At 50.5% G+C, this 25,391-nt stretch overlaps 1 protein-coding gene across 1 annotated transcript in view; it reads left to right on the top strand.

Annotated features, from left to right (window-relative positions):
- The window catches only part of radil (Ras association and DIL domains), a 192,916-nt gene that overhangs the window by 128,798 nt on the left and 38,727 nt on the right, over window positions 1-25,391 (top strand). The window contains exon 8 of the mRNA XM_038821032.1: window positions 14,774-15,011. Coding sequence (XP_038676960.1) covers window positions 14,774-15,011 — 238 coding nt within the window. The remainder of the gene's footprint in view (window positions 1-14,773; window positions 15,012-25,391) is intronic.

The raw sequence follows: 25,391 nt of genomic DNA, 5'->3' as shown, positions 1-25,391 counted from the left end.
GGTCATCTGTTAACATTGCATTAATAAATTCTAGCAGCTGTTATTTTCAGTGAACTAAACTGAGTATTTTGTGGCTTTAAGGGTTCTTTTGGTTAAAGGGTGAACATAGGCACTGAATGGGAGTTGTGCTAATTGGAGATGTCTGTTTGAAAGCCTAGCTTTAGAGTGGAATTTTGCTACTAGTTGCTAATCACCATGCTTTTATTTTGCCTGGGGGTTTTAACCTGCACCTGCAGGTTTAGCACTCGGGTGCTAGTTACACACAATGTTCCCAGAGCTGTATACATGGTGGCATCGCAATTCAGGATGGCTCAGGGACTAATAATAATCTTTTATTGTCACAAGTAGGCTTACTTTAACACTGCAATGAAGTTACTGTGAAAAGCTCCTAGTCACCACACTCCGGCACCTGTTCAGGTACACAGAGGGAGAATTCAGAATGCCCAAATTACCTAAAAGCACGTCTTTCTAGACTTGTGGGAGGAAAACGGAGCACCCGGAAACCCACGCCTACACAGGGAGAACGTGCAGACTCCGCACAGTGACTCAAGAGGGAATTGAACCTGGGACCCTGGCGCTGTGAAGCAACAGTTCTAATCACTGTGCTACCGTGCTGCCCAAAGTAAGAGACCTTACAAGTTCTCAAGTTCTCAGACGTGACACTGGAGGTCCTGGTGGAGAGGCAATGTCCTTTACCCGCAGTGGGGGGGGGGGGGGGGGGGGGGGGGGGAAGAGTTCACATCACCTTTCTGCTCCATTTTGCTGCAGCAGTTGGTGCTGCTCTTTCTCGTCTCATCTCCTTCTCCCATTTCTCCTGCAGACCAAAGGGGATCCATTGCAAAATGTTGATAAGCAAGCACTGCCTTTCCTCTGGTGACATCCTCCAATAAGGTAGATTAGCACAGAACTCACTCTTTTCCTGAAGTGTTCAGCAAATTTTTGGGACAAATGTTGACAATGTTTATGTCTTGACAAAGTGTCCAAAAGAGTATCCCAATGTGTTTCTAAAGTTTTCTTCAAATATCCCTTAGCATGTGAACAGTTAAAAGTGATTAAAGCCTTTAAGTAGCGTTCAAAGTCCTACTGCAACAACTGGTTTCCTCCTAGTCGCTGTTAGGAAAGGGCAGCAGTTCAAGTGCTACCCACCAAAATGCTGTGCCATCTCCTTCGTGAGTATAAATAGGCAATTGATAATTATCCCCTTAATGATTGTTCAGGCAGTCAGTCCAATTTCAAACATCAACTCATTTCAGGGAAGGCACCTTGTGCTAAATCCAGGATGTCTTATTTTAAGGCCCAATATTGGCCACCATAGATGCCCTTTAGCACCCAAAGTATCTGGGGGAAAGTGCCCCCAACTCATTCCTGTGCCAAGCTTTGTCCTCTGGATGGTTTTTGGACACAGCAAAAGGAAACGACCCTCCATGTATGCTTCATGTTTTCTCCAAAAACTTGCAATATCTACTTCATCTGCAGGCAAGTGTACAATCTTTGGTGAAGCCAGTGTGGAGCTGTGGAATCTCCAAGTTTCAAAGAAAAAAGAAAGATCCATTCTGTGCAACAAAAGTTACCTCAAATCTAAGACTCAATCCCCATGATAGAAGCAACATTATAGACATGAACCTGTCTCAGGAGATGATTGACTGTGCCTGGGTTGTACGTTACTTCTGAATTGAGTATCATACATTAGACCATAAGACCGTAAGACCATAAGACATAGGAGCAGAATTAGGCCATCCAGCCCATCGAGTATACTCTGCCATTCAAACTTGGCTTATATGTTTCTCATCCCCAATCTCCTGTCTTTTCCCCGTAACCCCTGATCCCCTTATTAATTAAGAACCTATCTATCTTTGCCTTAAAGGCACCCAATGATTTGGCCTGTATAGCCTTCTGCAGCAAAGAGTTCCACAGATTCACCACCCTCTGTTGCAGCTGTAGAGCCTGGCTCATGATTGGCAGTTCCTTTCCAGAGCTGGCACAGCTGAATAGTGTTGACCCAAGGTGAACTGATGTTTTTTTCCTTCCACCAGCCTTTCATTTCTGCCATCTGAGCATTTCTTCAATCCCTTGCTTTTTCCAAACTCTCCCTGACTGCTGATCTCCAGGCACTCCGGTCAGCATTAAGGAATTCCCATGCATTAACTCCGATCCCAGTCAACTTGAAGTCTTGCTTCAGCCATCCTTGTATTGCAGACATAGACAACCTTTTGGTCTTGTGTCCCTAGCAAACTTGCCATGCAGCATGTCTTTGGGAATGTGGCTGTCATCCATTCGATTCACATGCCCCAGCCAACAGTGTTGCCGCTGACTGAAGACAGCAAACATGCTGGGGATCCTTGTATGCTGGTGTATTTCTGACCAGCAGCAACTATGGAAGTTTTGCTCCTTTCTTATTTTTAAGTATTATTTATGTCCGACTCCAAAGCAACATAATTGTTAAGCTTCATTAGTTCTCAGTTAACTAGATGGAAAGTGACAATTGGAAGAAAATCATCCCCATTTAGAGGGAATCTACATAAGTACGTGAGGGAGAAAGTAAAAGAAGGATATCATAGAATCCTTACAGTACAGGAGACGGCCATTCGGCCATTGAGTCTGCACGTCCCTCCAAAAGAGCACTCTACCTAGACCCACTCCCCCACCCTATTCCCACAACACAACCTGTACATCTTTGGACTGTGGGAGGAACACGGAGCACCCGGAGGAAACCCACACAGACACGGGGAGAACATGCAAACTCCACACAGGTCACCCGAGGCCGGAATCGAACCCCGGTCCCTGGCCCTGTGAGGCAGCAGTGCTAACAACTGTGCCACCAATATGCTGATAGCAAAATAAGTAAGGTGGGAGGAGGCTCATGCAGAGTATAAACACAGAACAGTTGGCCTGAATAATCTGTTTCTGTGTTGTAAATTAAATGTAATTCTATGTAATTACCACATCATTCTTGTACGCTTCCTGGCAAGTACCCAACAATGACAGACTCTAGCTTCGGTGGAAGGATTCCGGTATTGTGCATCTTGTCTGGCTTGTCTTTTTTTAAATCATTAATCTTTATTATTTTCACAAGTAGGCTTACATCAACACTGCAATGAAGTTACTGTGAAAAGCTCCTACTCGCCACACTCCAGCGCCTGTTCGAGCACACAGAGGGAGAACTCAGAATGTTCAATTCACCTAACAAGCACGCCTTTCGGGACTTTTGGGAGGAAACTCCCGGAGCACCCGGAGGAAACCTATGCAGACATGGGGAGAACGTGCAGACTCCGCACAGTGACCCAAGTGGGAATTGGACCCTGGCGCTGTGAAGCAACAGTGCTAGCCACTGTACTACCCTGCCATCTGTCGTACTTTACAAACCAGTGAATTATGTTTTCTTGTTAGTTTGACTGCTGAAAAAATTAAGGACAGTTCCAATATTAATCACCTCCTGTGGCAACATGTGGACTAATTGATCTTGAAAGGTACCAGGACCAAAACATTACAAAGTGGAACGAGATTGATGGACCTTTGCGGTAAGGCCACCTGAAAAGCGATACGAAAATAAGAAAACGTGGTTTGGCTGAAAAATAACATGTTGGTTTTAAACTGCAAGGCAGAAAAAAAGGCTGGTAGAGTTTAAATGTTTCAAAACGAGGAGCTGCCATATTGCTCATGAGCCCGCCAGACTCCCGAAAGTGCAGGAAACTCACAATGCAGAAAGCCAAAAGAATCGGTTACAGCTTTTACAATGGTGACACATTTAAAGCAGCAACCACAAGACAAAACAAATGGCTATGGACAGGAAAATTAGAAGAGACCCATGAAGATCTCAAAGAGGAGGCAACAAAGACCTCAGCGAGAAAGCAATGAATACCTCAAAGAAGAGGAAACGGAGGCATCAGAACGGAGGCAACAAAGACCTCGAGGAGGAGGCAACAAAGACCCCAGAGTGAGGGCAACAAATGGCCGCATAGGGAGGACAACAAAAGGCCTCATAGGGAGGCCAATGAAAGACCCAAGGGGGAGGGTAATGAAAGACCCCAGAGGGAGGGAAAACCCCAGAAGAAAGACAACAAAATACCCCAGAGGGAGGGCAACAAGGGACCCCAGAGGGAGAGCAACAAAAGACCCCAGAGGGAGAGCAACAAAAGACCCCAGAGGGAGAGCAACAAAAGACCCCAGAGGGAGAGCAACAAATGACTCCATAAGGGGAACAACGAGAGCAAAAAGTAAACAAGTCAACACTTCACCAGAAACTGTTTAGCTTGAAGGCAAAAGAAAGGACAAAGACCAAAATTCTGTTGCGGGCAGAAAAAGAAGAGGCAGAAATTAGATTAGAAATTCGCTGACACTCAAGTGCAAAGTACTAGAAAACAGAAAATAATGAGGATTCATGAGCTTACAAAAGGATTTGAAAGTTAAATAGCAAACAATTGTCTGGCTGAAGTTAAGACAAGTGGAAATAAAGGTTCTATTTATGAAATGTATGAGTCGATCAAGGATGTCACGGACACCAAGAAAGAAAAAAAATAGATCCTAGTCTAGGAACAAAAGGAGTGCACATTCCCGTGGGAAGGAACGGGGAAAACCCAGTGTCTGGTAAAGCAGACAACTTGTTAACAAAGAGAAACAGAGAGTACTATTTTAATTTCTCCACATGTGACAGACTGAGATGTAAAAGAACTATCAAGATTTACGAACTTCTGACTTCATAAAGTCAGAGACTTTATGTTGGGGGAGCAGAGATAGAAAGTAAATAAAAATTGTGTTGTGATAAGAAGTAAAAGTTGTATTGTAATACTCTGTTAGAAGGGAGGAATGTTTTTTGAAAAGCAAAGGAATGTGGTGATATGTGCCTGCATGCATTATAATACTCAGCAGTGTGAGTGTTAATATGAGACTGGATAATAGCACACCCACGCTATGATGCATACAGTCACATGGTTAAGAGACTCTGGGCGCAATTCAGCCACCACATTGTGCACGGCCTGGAGCAGAATGGGTGAATCACGGGAGAGGCCCAGATCGGGCTTTGTGGCAGGCACGAGCCTATTGTGAGCAAACCTAAGCGCTACGCCCAGCAAGGGTGTGATCCAAATAATGATATTTAAATGAGACATTAGGCTTATTTAAATATGCCAATGCCACATATTTATGAGGCCCCTTCATACCTCCCTTCACCCCCCCAACCCGGGCCCGGGACTCACTGGCTACACCGTCAAGGCCTCAACCGATTAATACTGGTTTTCACAGGCTTGATGGCAACTCCAGGGGTCTTTTGGGTCAACGGAGCCCCCCCCCGGATAGTCTGGGACAGGGCAGGATATTACCCTGGCACTCGGGAACCCTGCAGCTACCAACCTGGCACTGCCAGGATGTCCACTTGGCACATCCCAATGCTAGGAGCACTTCGTGGGTGCCAGCTTGCAGTACCAGGTGCCCGGGTGCAAGGTTGGCACTGCCGAGGGTCAGGCCTGTGAAGGGCCATGCCCACGAAAGAGGAGGGTGAGGGGGTATGAAGGGTTGGAGGGTGGGGGTAGAGGGAGGTATGAAGGGGCCTTATAAATTTTGTAGCCTGAAGACATTGGGGCCATCAGTGCAGGGCGTCCTCACTTGGGCGGGGTGGGATGGCATTGCCCATGGGTGGGGGTTTGGGGGGACCTTCAACTCGCTTGGAGATTGGGGCACCCTTTAAAAATGGCACCCAATCTCTTAAGGAGCTGGTCTCACCAGCCATTTCAGCTCCCCATTGCTGAAAAAACTTGCGTGTGTGAGTTAGGGCCAAGCAGTTAGTTAGGCCCTAAAAACGAGTGTGGGTGAATACTGGTCTGTATCTCACCCAAAAGGCCAGCAGGAAACACCTTGCCAAACACGCCCATAATTACACTTAGGATGCAATTTAGCGGGAACATTTCAAAGTGTCATTTTGCTGCGATTGGTGGGTGTTTCTCGACGGCCGCATTGGCGAGATCGTGGTCCGTATTTAACGGCACCTAGTGCCGAAAATGAGACCCATGAGCATCCTGCCATCACTGGCATCTCGCCATCTGATTCGCCAGACATGTGCATCAGTGTTTCACCACTAGTAAGGTGAAGCGGCTTTTAAACGCTCCCTCACCACTCACTCCCAGTCAACACACAAGCATGGCAGTGCACAGACCTGCTCCTCACTTTGGGGATTTCTGACCTGGACAGGTTTCCTGTCAGACAAAATGATCTTTCGCTCTCACTGACCACATATTCATCCCCTTGCAGGATCTCCATCTGATGGAGCCGGGCCATCCGGAGTCGTCCCCCTCCCCTGCCAGCCAAGGGAACACCGAGGGAACACACACCTCGGTGGGCTTTTGGAGCACAATCTGGTGAGCACCACACAGTTGCTGATGCACATGCGGTGGAGGCAGGAACATCCAAGGGAGTCAGCAGCCAAAGGTCTGCTGGATCCCAGGACTCAGATGGCGAGTGTCTGGACAAGGTTATCCCAGAGCTGATGCAGATGTTAGGGCATGGCCGTGAGATTCAGGAGAGTATGTCAGTGACATGCCAGCAAGTCCCAAAGGCATAGAAAATGGCACCAAGGCCAAAACTGCTAGGATGGCCACCGCAGTGGAAAGCCTGTAGCACGAGGTCAGCATCTTGAGTGGTGGTGTCCAAGGCATGGCTCAGTCTGTGACGATCATGGGCCTTGACATCATGCCCCAGTCACCGAGGGTCATGTCCCATATGTGGGTGGACATTGCTGAGGCATTCCAGAGTGTGTCCCAGCTGCTGAGGGATGTGTCCCAGAAGCAAGTGGATATTAGCAAGGCACTGCAGAGTGTGGCCCCGTCACTGAGGAGCATCGTTGAGGGTGTCAACACCATGGTGCAGACAACGGGGAGGTGCCAGGACTGGCAGAGTGAGATGAAGCAGAGGCCTCTGGAGCTCACTCCAGTTGCCCCTCCATCCCACGGGTCGCCCAGGGCCATATGGGCACCGTCAAGGAGGAAGAAGTGCCAGAGGCCAACCCGGGGGCTTCCACCAAAGAGAGAACAGTGGTCTCCACTTCTTCTGAATCCACCCCTCCTGACATCAATGCACCTCAAGGAGGGGATTTGGGTGTGGGAGGGGTGAGCTGATGGACAATGCCTCATCCTATGAGAATTGGATGAGGATGAGGTCCCCCTGGTCCTCTGGGCATGCTAACCTTTGCTCCCTGTCCTCCATCCTCCGGCTCCTCCTGCAGGTCCTACCTGGGCTCATCCTTCATTCCCTCCTGGTCCGCCCACTCCTCAGAGAAGGCCACGTCTCCCTCTTCCTCCTCCGGATCATCTCCCCGCAGCTGAGCCAGGTTGTGGAGGACACAGCGGACCACCACAAAGCAGGAGGCTTTTTAGGGGTGTACTGCAGTGCACTGAGTGGTTCAGGCATTGGAACTGCATTTTGAGAATCCGATGCATCAATCAACGATAGCATGGGTGGCAAAATGGACCTCGTCATATCAGGTCTCTGCCTCGGTTTCCAGCCTCTGCACTGGTGTCATCAGCCAGGACCTCGGCGGGTACCCCACATGCCCCAAGAGCAACCCGTCATCCTGGAATGGTTCTTAAAGATGACAGGAATCTCCGATTGTCCCAGGATGTAGCTGTCATGCCCACTCCCTAGAAAGCATGCACACACATTTATGATCCGGAAGTGGGGGGATGGTAGCACAGTGGTTAGCACTGCTATCTCACAGCATCAGGGACCTGAGTTCAGTTCCAGCCTTGGGTGACTGTGTGGAGTTCGCATGTTCCACCTGTGTCTGCGTGAGTTTCCTCCGGTTGCTCCGGTTGCCTCCCACAGTCCAAAGATGTTCAGATTAGGTGGATTGGCCATGCTAAATTGTCCCTTAGTGTCCAGGATGTGCAGGTTAGGTGGAGTTACAGGGATAGGGCGGGGAGTGGGCCTAGGTAGTGTGCTCTTTTATAGGGTCGGTGCAGACTTGATGAGCCAAATGGCCTCCTTCTCCAATGTAGGAATTCTATGTTTCCAGGTGGTGGTCGCACACAAGGTGTACATTCAGGGAGTGGAACTTTCCCTGTTAATGATGGACACTCCCTGATGTCCCGGTGCGCGACATGCATGCCATCAATTACCCCTTGGACCTAGGGAATCCTGGCGATGGCAGAGAATCCAGCAGCTGTATCAAAGTTGACATAGTCAGCTGGCCAGGCATACAGGTCATCCGTGACCTCATGGATGCATTTGTGGACTGTAACTTGTGAAATGCCGCAGAAGTTGGTCCATGTAGACTGGATACAAATAATTGGGGGTAGGACAGTTGAGGAACAATAGTGGATGTTCAGGGAAATATTAATTACCTCTCAATTGAAGTGTATTCCTGAGAGGAAGAGGAATTGTACAACGGAGAAAAATGTTCCATGTCTAAGGAAGTCAGGGAAGCCATAAAGGCAAAAGCTAGGGCTTACCATACTGCAAAGGCTAGTGGTAAGCTAGAAAATTGGGAGAACTTTAAGGTTCAGCAAAAGAATACTAAAAATAAAATCAAAAGACCTAAGATTAACTACGAAAGGTAACGAGCAGAAAACATAAACACGAATACCAAGAACTTCTATAAGTATATAAAGAGGAAGAGAAAAGTCCCTTTAGAGGACTATACCGGTGAGGTAATAATGGGGAATACAGAGATGGCAGAGGCACTGAACCAATATTTTGCCTAACTTCATGGTAGAGGATAATAAAAAAATTCAAAAAACTGCAGCTAACGCAGAGGAACTTGGTGCAATAACCATCACTTGGGAGACCGTATTGAATAAGCTAATGGTATTAAAGGCAGATAGGTCTCCGGGACCTGATAGTCTGCATCCTAGGGAGGTGGTAGCAGAGATAGTGGATGCATTGGTGATGTTACTCCAGAATTTCCTGGATTATGGAAGAATCCCAGTGGATTGGAAATGGGAGGCCCCGATTCAAAAAGGGGGAGAGGCTAAAAGTAGAAAACTGTAGACCAGTTAGCTTGGCCTCTGTGGTGGGGAAGTTGCTGGTATCAATCATTAAGAGAGATGGTTGTGCATTTGGAAAACAAAGCTCAATCCACAATTGTCAGTATGGTTTTATGAAGGGGGGGTAAGTCATGCTTGACAAACTTGCTTGAGTTCTGAGGAGGTAACCAGCAAGGTGGATAATGGGGAACCTGTGGATGTGGTATATCTAGACTTCCAGAAGGTATTTGTCAAGGTGTTGCATAAAAGACTGATCCAGAGGGCAGCACGGTGGCGCAATGGGTTAGCCCTGCTGCCTCACTGCCGAGGTCCCAGGTTCGATCTCGGCTCTGGGTCACTGTCCGTGTGAAGTTTGCACACTCTCCCTGTGTTTGCGTGGGTTTCGACCCCAAAACCCAAAAGACGTGCAGGCTATGTGGATTGGCCATGCTACAGTGCCCCTTAATTAGAAAAAAAAATGAATTGGGTACTCTAAATTTATATAAAGAAAAGACTGAACCAGAAGTGAGATCGCAGGGGATTGGCGGTCGAGTATTAGATTGGATTGAGAATTGGCTGACTGACAGAAAGCAGAGGGTCGGGATAAATGGGTCCTTCTCTGGCTGGCGAACTGTAACTAGTGGGATACCGCAGGAGTCAGTCCTCAGACCTCAACTGTTTACAATCTATATAAATAATCTGCAAGCATGGACAGAGTGTAACATAGCAAAATTTGCGGATGATACTAAAATAGGTGAGAAAGCAGACAGTGAAGATGAGATACAGATTTTACAGACGGATATAGATAGGCTAGGAGATTGGGCCAAAATTTGGCAGATGGAGTTTAATGTAGATAAATGTGAGGTTATCCATTTTGGCCAAAAAAAATAGAAAGGCAAATTATTATCTAAATTGAAATTAGAGGAAAAACCCCGTGGGAGTGTCCGGCAGCCGGGGCGGAGGCATCAAGCCTGGAATGCGCAGCAGTTGGAACGGCAGGGGCGGAGTCTGTCACTCGAGGCAGTCGAGGCGGCAGGCCCGAATCCAGGGCGTGAGGCAGCTGGAGCAGCAGGACTGAAGGCAAAGTGTAGAGCAGCATGAGCAGTGAGACTGAGGTCAATGCCTGAAGCAACCGGAGCAACGGGGTAGACAAAGGCAGCATGTCGAGGGGTTGTCACACATTGGGTGGCTCCTGCTTGAGGAGTATATGTTTCTTTTTCTTTTGGGGAATTTTTAATACCTGGTCCTGGGGGCAATTCATGAAGGACTAGGAGCCAGCAAAGAGGTGAAAGATGTTCAAAAATCAGAGGAAGACTTCAATGAGGAAGGGAGAGAATGAGAGCTCGCCGTTGAGCGTGAGGACCAGCCCAGGGCCTGACAAGAGGGCGGAGGCCGGGCCGCTGGGTGGAGCCGCACTGCTTACAGCAGAGAAGATGGCTGAGGTGGTGTCTCTAGAGCTCAAAAAGCAGTTTGCAAAGCACATGGAGGTGATGAGAATGGAAATGGCAGTGGCACTGAAGGCGTTGGTAGGGGAGGCAATTGACCCAGTGGAGATAGCTGTTGCAAAGGCTTCGACTGAGGTGAGGGAACAGAGTGAGAAGATGAAGGGAGTGGTGGAGGCCATGTTGCGGCACAGTGATGAGCTCGCCTCAATGGGAGCTGAGCTGCAGTGGGTGGTTGAGGCCAGTAAGGGGCTGCGAGCAAGGCTGGAAGATATGGAGAACCGCTCGAAATGACAGAATTTAAGGAGTGTGGCCCTACCTGAGGGGTCGGTGGGCCCCGAGTCCGACAAAGTACTTTGCCAAGATGTTCGCAGAACTGAGGGGGGAGGGAGAGGAACCCTCTCGGTATGAATTGGACTGAGCTCATCGTTCGCTGAGGCCTAAGCCTAAATTAAAGGAGCGGCCAAGGGCAATGATTACCTGTTTTCACAGATATCACATGAAGGAGAAGGTATTGAACTGGGCAAAGAAGAGGCAGGAGGTTCAGTGGGCTGGTGTCAAGGTTTGCATCTATCAGGACTTGATGGAGCGAAGCTCAGGGTAATTTCGAAGGTGGTACATGTGAGGCTTGAGCCGGGTCCTCTGGAGGCCATATTCAGGGTGTCGGATTGGCCAGGGTTGGAAGGAGGTGCGGAGGCAGATGTTTTAGCCTTCGCCTCGCTGATCACCCAAAGGCAGATCCTGTTGGGGTGGAGGTCAGTTTCTCCATCTTGTGCCCTGGCGTGGCAGGGGGGTGGGAACTGTTCGTATTTTTAACACTCAAGAAGGTGAAGTTTGAGTTGAGGGGAAGGATGGAAGGGTTCTACAATTCATGAGCTTTGTTTATTATTCACTTTCAAGAATTGGATGACATTGAACATTGGGGGGGGGGGTGGTTGGGGTGGGGGGGGGGGGGGCGGGGTTGGAATGTGAATGTTGTTGGTGACTATGTATGGATGGATGGTGGATTCCTGATTCCTTTTCTTTGATGGTTGTATTTAAAAATGTTGAGGGTTGTTTGGGGGTTGGTGGGAGGAAGGAATTGTTGGCCAGGGAATTGATATTGTATTTATTTAACATTGATTGTTTGTTGGTGGATGTAAATTTGAATGAAAACGTGAAAAAGGAGAATAAAAATATTTATTTTTAAAAATTAAATTAGATTCAAAATGCATCTGCGCGAGGGACCTGGGTGTCTTTGTTATGAATCATAGAAAGTCAGTATGTAGGTACAGCACGTAATTAAAAAGAAGAGCAGATGTCCTCCTCCTCCATGGGGTGCCAAGTCTGCGAGACATGGCGCAGGTGCCGCACTTTCTCTTTTTTGAGACGGAGTCTCCTGGGGCACATGCTGTGTGTGGCGACCCCTCCACGCGGGGTGTCGCCTCCAGACTACATTGGTATTGCTGCCTTCCCTGGCGTCTGGCCACCTGAGCTGCCACCAGCATAACAAGGGCATCCTCTGCAGGACTAACACTACCATCCATTTTGCTATCAGTAAGGAATCGGAAAAGGAGAGAGACAGTCAGTTAGAGTTTCCACCCCGGCACCCTCAAATCCTCCAAGCCTCCCCCATCTTTATGTGTCCCACCTTCTCTCAGACTGTCATGCAGCGAGCCAGTTGTGCTGGAGAACCTCGCTCTGCACACTCAACTCTGGCCACATCAGGAGCCCCTAGACCCCAGACCCTTGCCGGGAACATTAGGGAGACCATGCTCAGATGTCCTCCCCTGATCCACACACTCACCCTTTGGTCACAAGGATATCCCCAGTGCTGAAGCCCAGCTCTTGAGTGTTTGATTGTTGGCTGCTGTCTCTATGATGCTGAGGTCAGGCAAATTGTTCAGGCTTCAAAGTTTGATTGAAATTGATGCAATAATCATCATCTGAGAAATGGCACATGTACCCATGAAAATGCATGTGAGAATATTTTGTTTATTAAACGATCAAAAGTAACAAAGATTTGAAAATTAACTACATAACATTCACAAAAACAGAATAGAAAAATGGTATCACCCCTCACAGGTTCCTCAACAGAAATGGAGGAAAAACCTGAGAATGTGTTGTACTGTCCAGAACTTTGCGGTAGAAATGATCTGTCCATCAATGTGTCACTTGTTTCATGTATCAGTGCCATTCTCCATCCAGGAGACATCAGCTATCAGACCCTCCCACGCGGCCCAATCTCACCACACCAAATTGTGGCATCCACATATTCCACCAGCGCTCAAGGTGCAGTTGAGCATCCTTGACTTCCAGCACATTTAACCCGCGGTGACATGCCAGTTGCATGCAGCACTCACCACACCAGCAACAAAAGCATTCCTTTAACAGCGTCATCAAGTGGTCCATTTGGATCAATGTCACGCACCAGGTTGTGCAGCGTCTTCCTGATTCAAACCAGATTGCCACCTGGACTCATCCTGAGCCAGGTGTTGTAGGACGCAGGTATCTTAAAAATAATTGTTCTTCTTTCCGGCTACAGAAAAGGAAGGAAACAGCAACAGCAATCTCCAGGCATTTGCAGCCACCAGCAGGAGCAAGCAGCAAACATAACCTGCAGCTGTGAAGTGTTATCACAACTAACAAGGCCAATTCCTTATTAGCAATAGCCTTCAGCTGTGAAACAAAAGGCTGTTCCAGTCCAAGGGAGTTAAAGTGACCATCAGCATAGAACCAAGAACAGGGTTCGGTGCTGCAAGTGTTTGGTAGGACACGCAGGCAGAACCTGTTGTTGCCCCAGTTATGGGTAGCATCAATATTCAAAGATAGCTTGAAGGCCTCACAGATGAAAACCACCCACCCCCACCCCGGCCCAGGAGCGACCCCAAACCTGGAATGCTTCAGGCCCCCAACCCCCACCAAGCCCAATCCCCCCACCCCTGCCACCTTGAGCACTGGGGCAGCAGCTCCAGGGCCCTTGAGCTGCATGACCGAAATGGAAATGACTACTCATCCCAGTTCCCCTCAACAGCCATTGTATCACTTCAGATTTTTAAACAGGAGTACGAAACGACGCCTGCGTGATTTCTCACTGGGAAACCGGTTAATTACCAGGAGGCCATTACATTTGATTTCAATCTCGTTAATGAAATGGAAATTAATGCAAATTGGGGTTAATGTTATGCTCACCATATTTGGGCGGGATCTGAACTCACCATCAGGAGCCGGCTGGTTAGCTGTCAACTGATTTGTGCCAGGTGCGAATCTCGATTTTGGCCTTTCCTGCTATTTAACTGGCGTACCCAGATTCGTGCCGGGCGCAATGCGGTGGTTGAATCGGGCCCTGTGAAATCTTTTGCTGTAATCGCCTCAAATTGCATGAAATTATTGAGTAAATGACTTTAAACATTTCAAAGACAAATTGGTTTTTTAAAAACAGCCATTATGACTGCACTTGCTATCAAAAGTGGTGTCTTGCCAACCTTCTCTTAGTCAACATAATGTGCTTAAACATGTGGTAAAGCACCTTGGTTCTTTGAATGACAGTGTAATGTCAGGCTCAGTCTGGGTCAGATACTGCTCACAAAATCATTCTGCCCTTAATTATTACTTTACATCTTTGCAATTGTTCCTATTTCAAGGTCCAGTTGTAAATGAGCTTTTTCTTTCAAACGTGCAATATTAAATGTTTGAAGAATTTAAATAAATACATTATTAAACCCCAAACAGGCGCAGACTGAGATTCATTGTTTATTCTGCGCAGTAAATGGCTATAAATCCTAGAAAGAAAATGTACTCAGGGTATAAAGGTCCACATTGTGTAAATATCTCCGGCACCAATGAATGAATCCAGATTAATCCATGTGAATTTCAAGTTTAGTTAAATTTGTATTCATACCCTTGAGGTTAAGTAAATTCCAGACATCTGCATTCTTTTTCCATCGTGGACTGGAATAGACATGGGACAAATTATTGACACAGCTGAATAATCAAACGTTTGTATAGTAATAAATATTTAACTGACTACTAAATCCGCTTAACAAATTTTTTAAAAATGTATCATCCACTAGAATACCCTAAGATTTGTTCAGTAAATACAAAGCACAAGAAAATCATGGTTGTCACAAGGATCATAAGGAAAGCATGTTTGGAAATGAAAATGCCAGAGGCTATGGTTTTGGACATCTTTCAAATAAGGTACAGTTAGTAGTAGGTGAATTTTCAAAATGCCCGTCTACGCAGTATGAGACTATGGCATAAGTCAGAACAGATGCATGAGTGCTTAATAATGCTATTAACTGCAAAGTGGACATATGTTTAATTCTTGAATGTTATCTTTCCTTACATTGAAAAGTACAGAAGCGTGGATTTAAAAAAACATTTTTGTTTCTTGTTTTACAGTCTCTCTATGTTACACTTCCTGCTTTCTTGGATTGCAATCCCTTCCAGACCAAGGGTGGATATTCCGGGATGAATTCTTCTTCTCTCCCAGAACCAGTTCGCAACATCATGCAAATATACCAGACAACACTGGACCTCCTTCACCAGTATGAAGTGCACCCTGAAATTGCAGCACAGATGTTTGCTTACCTTTTCTTCTTCTCCAATGCTTCCCTCTTCAATCAGCTAATGGACAGAGGTAAATTTAACAATGTACAGACACTTTTATATGGCATTACAGCAAAGAAACAGGCTATTTGACCCAACTGGTCTACACTGCGATGTATATCCATATTCCTCTTCATCCAATTCTATCCACATTCCTTTTCATTCAATTCTATCAGCATGTCCTTCTGTTCCTTTCTCCTTATGTAATATTCCAGCTTCCTCTTAAATCCATCCATTTGTTGTTTGGTAGTACAGAATTTGAGTATTGTTGAAAAAAGCTTGGCAGTTAACTGTTCCAAGGTGCATTGTCCAATGTAAAGCCTCTACCAATCAGACCTCTTTTCTCATTGATGCACAATCAATGGACACGAAATGTAGGTGAAGTCCGAAACGAAAGGCTTTAATCAGCAAGAAGTGAGCGCGGCAGCAGACGTACAGAAATGGCCTGGCTGCTGGGGGACACGGGTTCTTATACCCCACCTCGTAGGCGGAGCTACCTTCCTCTTAGCTAATAGGAATAGGGAGAACATGATACTTGGGCCAATGGGCAGCGAGCCCTCTGCACCAATGGCAGCTCACACTCCCAGGTACCGTAATACCCCTAGTCATACTACCACATTCACCCCTTGTTGAGAAAGGGGGGGGGCGTATACGGGGAATGCGGACATGGAGAGAGGGGGGGTGGTGTCCCGTGCGAGTGGGTAAGAGACTGGTAGTATGACTAGTGATGTCGGATCGTACCTCTTCAACGGTGGCTGCCCACTGGCCCGCAACTATGTATAGGGTCGAGTCAGAACACAGTAACTATATAGAGGTTTGAGAGGAAAACAAAAATGAGAGAGTAAGCAAGAAAGCAAGAACAAGGGTCCATCAACAGTTCACATAGACGCGATCAGCCAATCGGGGGCCATGGACGTCCTGTGCGACCTGCGGAGCTTCGCTGGAGACGTTGGAGTTGTGGGCGTTCGTGACTCCGGGATCGATGATCCGGTTCTTGTGGTTGCGTCCATACCCCTAGTCGCAGCTGGCGAGGGCCGGGCCGGTGGAGGGGCGTCCGGTCCTCTAGGCAGCGCGTGTAAGGGTGTCAGCGGGGCAGGGAGGGGAGCGCCTGCCAGTAGCAGTTGCGGTTGGCGGGTGTTTGGGGGGGTTGGCGCCGGGGGCGATGGTCGGGATCCGGCGGGTGCCAGGTCCCGTAGGGAGACCGTGTCCTGTCGGCCGTCGGGATACTCCACATACGTGTACTGCGGGTTCGCGTGGAGCAGCTGGACCCTCTTGACAAACGGGTCCGACTTGTGCACCCGCACGCGTTTCCGGAGCAGGATGGGCCCGGGGGTAGCTAGCCAGGTCGGGAGCGGGGTCCCTGCGGAAGACTTCCTGGGAAAAACAAGAAGGCGTTTGTGTGGCGTTTGATTAGTGGATTTGCAAAGAAGTGACCGGATTGAGTGGAGGGCGTCTGGGAGGACCTCTTGCCAGCGGGAGACAGGGAGATTTCTGGACCGTAGGGCCAGCAGGATGGTCTTCCAGACCGTACCATTGTCCCTCTCGACCTGTCCGTTACCCCAGGGGTTGTAACTGGTCGGCCTGCTGGAGGCGATGCCCCTGCTGAGCAGGAATTGACGCAGTTCGTCACTCATAAAGGAGGACCCCCGATCGCTATGGATGTAAGCGGGGAATCCGAACAGGGAGAAAATGGTGTGTCGGGCTTTAATGATGGTGGGTGTGGTCATGTCGGGGCAGGGGATGGCGAACAGGAAGCGGGAGTACTCGGCAATCACGTTGAGGAAGTACGTGTTGCGGTTGGTAGAGGGGAGGGGACCTTTGAAGTCCATGCTGAGGCGTTCATAGAGGCGGGAAGCCTTTATCAGATGCGCTTTTTCGGGGTGGTAGAAGTGCGGCTTGCATTCCGCGCAGATGTGGCAGTCCCTAGTGAATGTCCTGACCTCCTCGATTGAGTAGGGCAGGTTGCGGGTCTTGATAAAGTGAAAGAAGCGGGTGACCCCCGGGTGGCAGAGGTCCGTGTGGAGGGTTTGAAGGCGGTCCACTTGTGCGTTGGCACAGGTGCCGCGGGACAGGGCATCAGGAGGTTCGTTCAGCTTCCCAGGATGATACAAGATGTCGTAGTTGTAGGTGGACAGTTCGATCCTCCACCGCAAGATCTTGTCGTTCTTTATCTTGCCCCTCTGTACGTTGTCGAACATGAAGGCCACTGACTGTTGGTCCGTGAGGAGGGTGAACCTCCTGCCGGCCAGATAGTGCCTCCAGTGTCGCACAGCTTCTACTATGGCCTGTGCTTCCTTCTCGACCGAGGAGTGGCGGATTTTGGAAGCCTGGAGGGTACAGGAGACGAAGGCCACCGGTCTGCCCACTTGGTCGAGGGTGGCCGCCAGAGCTACATCGGACGCGTCGCTCTCGACCTGGAAGGGGAGGGACTCGTCAATAGCTCGCATCGTGGCCGTTGCAATATCAGCTTTGGTGCAGCTGAAGCCCTGGTGAGCCTCCATCGACAGGGGGAACGTGGCTGATTGGATGAGGGGACGGGTTTTGTCGGCGTAATTGGGGACCCACTGGGCATAATATGAAAAGAAACCAAGTCAGCGCTTGAGGGCTTTGGGGCAGTGAGGGAGGGGGAGCTCCATCAGGGGGCGCATGCGTTCCGGGTTGGGGCCTATCACTCTGTTACGCACTACATAGCCGAGGATGGCTAGACGGTCGGTGCTAAACACGCATTTGTCCTTGTTGTAGGTCAGGTTCAGGGGTTTTGCGGTTCGGGGGAATTTACGGAGATTGGTGTCGTGGTCCTGCTGATCGTGGCCGCAGATGGTGACATTATCGAGATACGGGAAGGCTGCCCGTAAACCATATTGGTCGACCATTCGGTCCATCTCCCTTTGGAAGACAGAGACCCCGTTTGTGACACCGAAGGGAACCCTTAAAAAGTGGTAGAGCCGCCTGTCCGCCTCGAACGCAGTGTACTTGCGATCACTCGCGCGGATGGGAAGCTGGTGGTAGACGGACTTGAGGTCCACTGTGGAGAAGACCTTGTACTGTGCGATCCTGTTGACCAGGTCGGATGTACGGGGGAGAGGGTACGCGTCCAGCTGCGTAAACCTGTTGATGGTCTGACTGTAGTCTATGACCATCCTATTCGTCTCCCCGGTCTTTACCACCAGCACTTGTGCTCGCCAGGGGCTGTTGCTAGCCTCGATGACCCCTTCCTTCAGAAGCCGTTGGACCTCGGACCTGATGAAGGTCCGGTCATGGGCACTGTACCGTCGACCCCTAGTGGCGACAGGTTTGCAATCCGGGGTGAGGTTTGCAAACAAGGACGGGGGATCGACCTTGAGGGTTGCGAGGCTGCAGACAGTGAGGGGGGGCATAGGGCCGCCGAATTTGAATGTTAGACTCTGGAGGTTACACTGGAAGTCTAATCCCAGGAGTGCTGCCGCGCAGAGGTGAGGGAGGACGAATAGTTTGTAGTTTTTAAACTCCCTCCCCTGGACCGTAGGGTCCGCTATGCAGCACCCCGTGATCTGTACTGAGTGAGAGCCGGAGGCCAGGGCGATTTTTTGCTTAACCGTGTAGACAGGGAGAGCGCAGCGTCTTACCGTGGCGGGGTGGACGGAACTCTCTGTGCTCTTGGAGTCCAGCAGGCAGTTCATCTCGTGGCCGTTGAGTAAAATCTTCATGGTCGCTGTGGAGAGGGTACGGGACCGAGACTGATCCAGCGTGACTGAAACGAGTTGTGGCAGACAGTCGGAGTCTTCATCAGGCAGGGAGTAGTCACCCGCGGGGTCCTCGGAGGCGATCCAAGATGGCGGCACCCGTCGGCCGCACATGGTGGGGGGTGGACAAAATGGCGGTGCCCGTACCCCGCACGGGGAGTCGGAGGTCAAAAATGGCAGCGCCCGGGGGTCCACATGGCGTCGGGGGCGTAAAATGGCGGTGTCCGGGGTTCGCACGTGGCGTTGGGGGATGAGGGCAGCGAGGTCCGCGGGCCACAATGGGCCCCTGAAGAGAGTGAGGGGGGAGTCCCGCGGACGCTGCTTGGGACCGCAGCGACCGCCTTTGCCTGGCAAACGGCCACAAAGTGGTCCTTCTTCCCGCAGCCCTTGCAGGTTGCGGAATGGGCTGGGCAGCGCTGATGGGGGTGCTTCGCATGGCCGCAGAAATAGCAACGGGGCCCCGCGGGTTTTTCAGGGTGCCCTGTGGCGCAGGTCTGGGGGGTGTCCGGGTCCGTAGGGGAGAGAGAGGCCGGGTTCCATGCTGCCCAGGGGGCCGCCGCACGGTCGGGGGCGTACAAGCGAGCATTTCGGTTTGCGACGTCTAGGGAAGAGGCGAAGGCCCGTGCCTCCATGAGGCTTAAATTTTCTCTCTCCAACAGTCTTTGGCGGATCTTCGAGGACCGCATACCTGCAACAAAGGCGTCTCGAATCAGCAGTTCAGTATGATCAGCTGCAGACACCTGTGGGCAGCCGCAGTTCGCCCCAGCACGAGGAGGGCACGGTAAAAATCGTCCAGTGACTCACCAGGTATCTGCCTCGTGGCTAGTAAGTGCCGAGAGTAGACTTGGTTCATCGGCCATATGAAGTGTCCTTTGAGCAGGTCCATAGCCGCGTCGTAGTTTGTCGTGTCCTCGATGAGCGTGAATATGGCGGTGCCGACGCACGAGTAGAGGATGTGCAGTTTCTGCTCCCTCGTCGGGACGTTTTCTGCCGTGCTAAGGTAACTGTTGAAGCAAGCCAGCCAGTGCTTAAATGTTGCATTCGCTGCGTGAGGGCTGAGTCGAAGACACTCCGGCTTGCTGCGGAGCTCCATCCTTTAAAATCTTGCTGATTAAATTGATGCACAATCAATGGACACGAAACGTAGGTGAAGTCTGAAATGAAAGGCTTTAATCAGCAAGAAGTGAGCCCGGCAGCAGACGTACAGAAATGGCCTGGCTGCTGGGGAAAACGGGTTCTTATACCTCGCCTCGTAGGCGGAGCGACCTTCCTCTTGGCCAATGAGCCAATGGGCAGCGAGCCCTCTGCACCAATGGCAGCTCACACTCCCAGGTACCGTAATACCCCTAGTCATACTACCACACTCGTGCAGTTTCAATTGCTGTTCTCTTTACTATTAGTATCCTTGCCTACCTGTCCTGATGCGTGCAAGGTGAAAATCTTCCACAGCATGTGTTTTTTTCAGCAGTACTCAAATGCATCTTTGCCATTCACATCAACCACTCCATGTGGCAGCAACTTTCATATTCTCACCACCCTGAATAATAGGTTTCTCTTGAATTTCTTCTTGTAGTAGATCTATTGGAGATGATCTTATAATTATGACTCCTAATTTTGTTACACTCATAATATATCTGTCTCCATTTCAAACCCCTTCTAACAGGTCAATATTTCAATAAATCACTTCTCTTTTCCGGAGAAAAATGCCTTGTTTGTTCAATCTTTTCTGATAGTAATGCTGCTGGATTGTTTACAAGGGCCAGTACTTTTTCGGACAATAGAATAAAGCTTGTGTAATGAAACTTAGAGTTCATGCGGCAGGCAGTCTTTAATAATGCAGATGTTGTCTGTAGGTTATGTAGAGATCCTGTTTGCTGGGATTAATAATGCAGTGTAAATCTATCTGATCTGTACTGAGTGTGGGAAATATCTCATTCCAGATGCAGCCTGCATATTTTCACTTGTATGTGCTTTTGTGTAGCAATAGATGTAACGGAAAAGTACAAGTTCTTATACTGCACAGAGAGAAAAGGTGGATAATTCATACAAAAATCTAATTTTTACTATCATCAGGCTTGCTTAAGAGAAATTAGGAAGCACTTTGCATGCTGTGGAGAGAATAAATTAATAGCTGGAGAAATGCAGGACGGAGGAAAGAAAAATTATTAGTCTTTTTGCAAAACAATCATTAGCTGCTGGCTACCTCCATGTCAGTTACTGCAAGTACGTTTTAAAACATTTTTTTGCTCTTGTGCAGAAACTGCTTGCACTTTATTCATCGCACTATTAAGATGATACCCCTGGGCTGCCTTCTCAACAGGCACCATTTCTTATTGGTCTTGCAGAAAGCAAGTGCAGTAAATGAAAAAATGTGGCCATAAAAACCACATCACCCAATATCACTACCACAGCAGACTATCTTCCACAGCATAATGTTCATGCTGGAGGTCATGTTGGAGTTGTATAGAACTTTGGTGAGGTCACAGCTGGAGTACTGTGTGCAATTCTGGTCGCCATGTTATAGGAAGAATGTGATTGCATTGGAGGGGGTGCAGAGGCGATGTTGACTGGGATGGAACATTTAAGTTATGAAGGCAGTTTGGATAGGCGATAGGTTTTGCTGGAGTAGAGAAGACTGAGGGACGACCTGATTGAAGTGTACAAGATTATGAGGGGCATGGACAGGGTGGATAGGGAGTAGCTGTTCCCACTAGATGAAGGGTCAGTCACAAGAGGACACAAGTCCAAAGTTTTGGGGGGATTTGAGGAAAAACCTTTTTACCCAGAGGGTGGTGACGGTCTGGAATGCACTTTCTGAGTGGATGGTACAACCTTAAAAACTACTTGGATGAGCACTTGGCACGTCATAACATTCAAGGCTGTGGGTCAAGTGCTGGCAAATGGGATTAGGTAGGCTGGTCAGGTGTCTTTCATGCGTCGTGTAGACTCAATGGGCCAAAGGGCCTCTTCTACACTATTATTCTGTGATTCTGTGAATTCGCCTGTAGTAGCTCAAGGCATACACTGGAGTGGGGGACTTCCGGTTGCGGTGATGCGGAGCTAAGCCGCACGTTCGGCAGCTCCCGCTTTCAAAGGACTTTCGGGCCCGTTTTAGGGCCCCAAACGGCGCTGTTTCGACGATTCCCGGTGGGGGAAGGTGCTTGGAGGAACATTCCCCGGAATTTATGGTGCGCACCCGGAGTGGGGCAAAGTAAAAGGCGGCAGCAGCTCCCCAGAAAAAGCGGGGGAAGGAGGACAAAATGGCGGCCGGCGGAGCACCCGAGGATTGGAGGCAGTGGGGGCAGGAGCAGCAAGCTGCTCTCCTGCGCTGTTTTGCGGAGTTGAAGGCTGAGTTGCTGGACTCCCTGCAGGCGACTACCTGCAAGCTGTTTGAGACCCAGACAGCCCAGGGGGCAGCCATTCGGGAGTTGCAGAAGCAGGCCGCTGATCGGGAGGAGGAGGCCGTGGTCCTCGTGGGGAAGGTGGAGATGCACGAGGCACTTCACAAAAAGTGGCAAGACCGCTTGGAGGAGCTGGACTTTCGCACGAGGCGGAAGAATTTGAGAACCCTGGGCCTTGCGGAGGGGCTGGAGGGGTCGGATCTACCGTCCTATGTGGCCACTATGTTGAATTCGTTGGTGGGGGCGGGGTCCTTCCATCTGCCTCTGGAGCTTGAGGGAGCCCACAGAGTGCTGGCCAGGAGGCCCAAGGCGAATGAACCCCCGCGGGCGGTGCTGGTGCGGTTCCATCGGTTCAGTGACCGGGAGTGTGTGCTGCGCTGGGCCAAGAAGGAGAGGAGCAGCAAGTGGGAGAATTCGGTAGTGAGAATCTACCAGGACTGGAGTGCGGAGGTGGCTAAGCGGCGGGCCGGGTTTAACCGGACGAAGGCGGTGCTGCATAAAAAGCAGGTTAAATTTGGAATGCTGCAGCCTGCGCGTCTGTGGGTAACATATAAGGACCGGCATTACTACTTCGAGTCCCTGGAGGAGACGTGGGCCTTTGTGCAAGCGGAGAAGCTGGACTCGAACTAGGGTTTGGGGGTTGCGGGGTCTTGTGTACTACGGTTGTTGATGTTTTTGCTATTGCTGTTTTTGTAATTTTGATACGTTTTTTTCTATGGTTCTTGCTCTGTGGTTCTGTTGGGTATGGTTTTGTGTTATGCGGGGGATGTTGGGGGTTTGTTTTTTTTCTTCTTTCTTTCTGTACGGGCTGGGGGAAGGGGTGGAGCTGGAATTTGGGAGCTGCGTCATAAGGGTGGGGTGGGGCAGTGTGAAAGCACGGGCTTTCCTCTGGTTTCCCGCGCTGCGGGGCAGGAGGGGTGGAGCTGGCGGTGGGATCGTGGCCTCTACTGGTTTTGTCCCGCGCTGGAGCGGTGCCAAGGAGGTGTGGCAGGAGGGGGGGGATGACCCCATGTCGGGAGGGGTCGGATTTTGGCGGGAGTTGCCGGGGTCAGCAGAAGTCAGCTGGCTCACGGAAGTACCATGGAGAGTGCGTCGCGGCTAGGAGGGTTCCTAGCCTTGGGGGGGGGGGGGGGGGGGGGGGGGGGCGGTACCGGGTTGCTGCTGGAATGGCCAGGAAGGAGCTGGTGTGGGCCGGGAGGGTAGAGGAGAGGCGCTATCGTCATGGGGAATGGGTCGGGCGGGGTGTGCTAGCCTGGGGCGAGCAGTCGATGAGCTATGGCTAGTCGGCGGGGGAGGGGGGCGGGGTGCCCTCTGATCCGGCTGATCACCTGGAACGTGAGGGGGCTGAATGGGCCAGTTAAGCGGGCTAGGGTATTTTCTCATTTGAAGGGGCTGAAAACGGACGTGGCTATGCTCCAGGAGACCCACCTGAAGGTGGCGGACCAGGTTCGCCTGAGGAAGGGGTGGGTGGGGCAGGTTTTCCATTCAGGGTTAGATGCGAAGAACCGGGGGGTGGCGATTCTGGTGGGGAAGAGGGTGGCGTTCGAGGCGTCTGAGGTGGTGGCGGACAAGGAGGGCAGGTTTGTTATGGTGAAGGGTAGGCTGCAGGGAGAGAAGGTGGTGCTGGTAAACGTGTATGCCCCGAATTGGGATGACGCTGGCTTTATGAGGCGTATGCTGGGCCTCATTCCGGACCTGGAGGCGGGGGGCCTGATTATGGGGGGAGACTTTAACACGGTGCTGGATCCCCCACTAGACCAGTCCAGTTCAACGACGGGTAGGAGGCCGGCGGCGGCCAAGATTCTGAGGGGGTTTATGGACCAGATGGGAGGGGTGGATCTCTGGAAGTTTGGGAGGCCGAGGGCGCGGGAGTATTCCTTTTTCTCCCATGTGCATAGGGTTTACTCCCGAATAGATTTTTTCGTTCTGAGCAGGGGATTGATCCCGAGGGTGGAGGAGGCCGAGTATTCGGCCATAGCAATTTCAGACCATGCTCCGCACTGGGTCGATTTGGAGGTGCGGGACCAGCGCCCGCTGTGGCGTCTGGACGTGGGGTTGCTGGCTGATGAGGAGGTGTGTAGGAGGGTCTGGGGAAGTATTGAGGGGTACCTTGAGACCAACGAATCGGGGGAGGTCCGGGTGGGGATGGTTTGGGAGGCTCTGAAAGCAGTGATCCGGGGGGAGCTGATTTCCATCCGGGCCCACAGGGAGAGGAGGGAGAGGGAGAGACTGGTGGGGGAGCTCCTGGATGTGGATAGGAGGTACGCGGAGGCCCCGGAGGAGAGATTGTTGGGGGGACCGGTTCTTGCAGGCCAAGTTCGACTTGCTGACCACCAGAAAGGAGAAAGGCGGGAGACACAGTGGAGGAAGGCGCAAGGCGTGGTTTATGAGTATGGGGAGAAGGCGAGCAGGATGCTGGCGCATCAGCTCCGCAGGCGGGATGCGGCTAGGGAAATTGGTGGTGTGATGGATAAGGGCGGGGATGTGGTGCAGAAGGGGGCAGAGGTGAACGGGGTCTTTAGGGACTTTTACGAGGAACTGTACCGGTCGGAGCCACCGGTGGGGGGGGGGGGGGGGGGGGGGGTGTGTGTGTGTGTGTGTGTGTGGAGAGCTTTCTGAACAGGCTACGTTTCCCAAAAGTGCAGGAGGAGCTGGTGGAGGGGCTGGGGGTGCCGATTGAGTTGGAGGAGCTAGTCAGGGGGATTGGTCAAATGCAGTCAGGGAAGGCGCCGGGGCCGGATGGGTTCCCGGTGGAATTTTATAAAAAGTATGCGGACCTGGTGGGCCCCCTGTTGGTGCGGGCCTTCAATGAGGCATGGGAGGGGGGGACTTTGCCCCCGACGATGTCACGGGCGCTGATTTCTTTGATCCTGAAGCGGGATAAGGACCCCCTGCAGTGTGGATCATACAGGCCAATCTCGCTCCTCAATGTGGATGCTAAGTTGCTGGCGAAGATCCTGGCCACCAGGATAGAGGACTGTGTGCCAGGGGTGATACATGAGGATCAGACAGGATTTGTCAAGGGAAGACAGCTTAACACGAATGTGCGGAGGTTGTTAAATGTTATTATGATGCCGGCGGTTGAAGGGAAGGCGGAGATAGTGGTGGCGCTAGATGCAGAGAAGGCCTTTGATAGAGTTGAGTGGGGGTACCTGTGGGAGGTGCTGGAGAGGTTTGGATTTGGGGAGAGGTTCATCAAATGGGTGAGGTTGCTTTATGAGGCCCCGATGGCGAGTGTAGCTACTAATGGAAGGAGGTCAGAGTACTTCAGGCTCTACTGTGGGACCA

This window comes from Scyliorhinus canicula, chromosome 15 (genome assembly GCF_902713615.1).
Source record: "Scyliorhinus canicula chromosome 15, sScyCan1.1, whole genome shotgun sequence".
NCBI lineage: Eukaryota > Metazoa > Chordata > Chondrichthyes > Carcharhiniformes > Scyliorhinidae > Scyliorhinus > Scyliorhinus canicula.
This window is presented reverse-complemented; position numbering and strand designations above follow the sequence as displayed.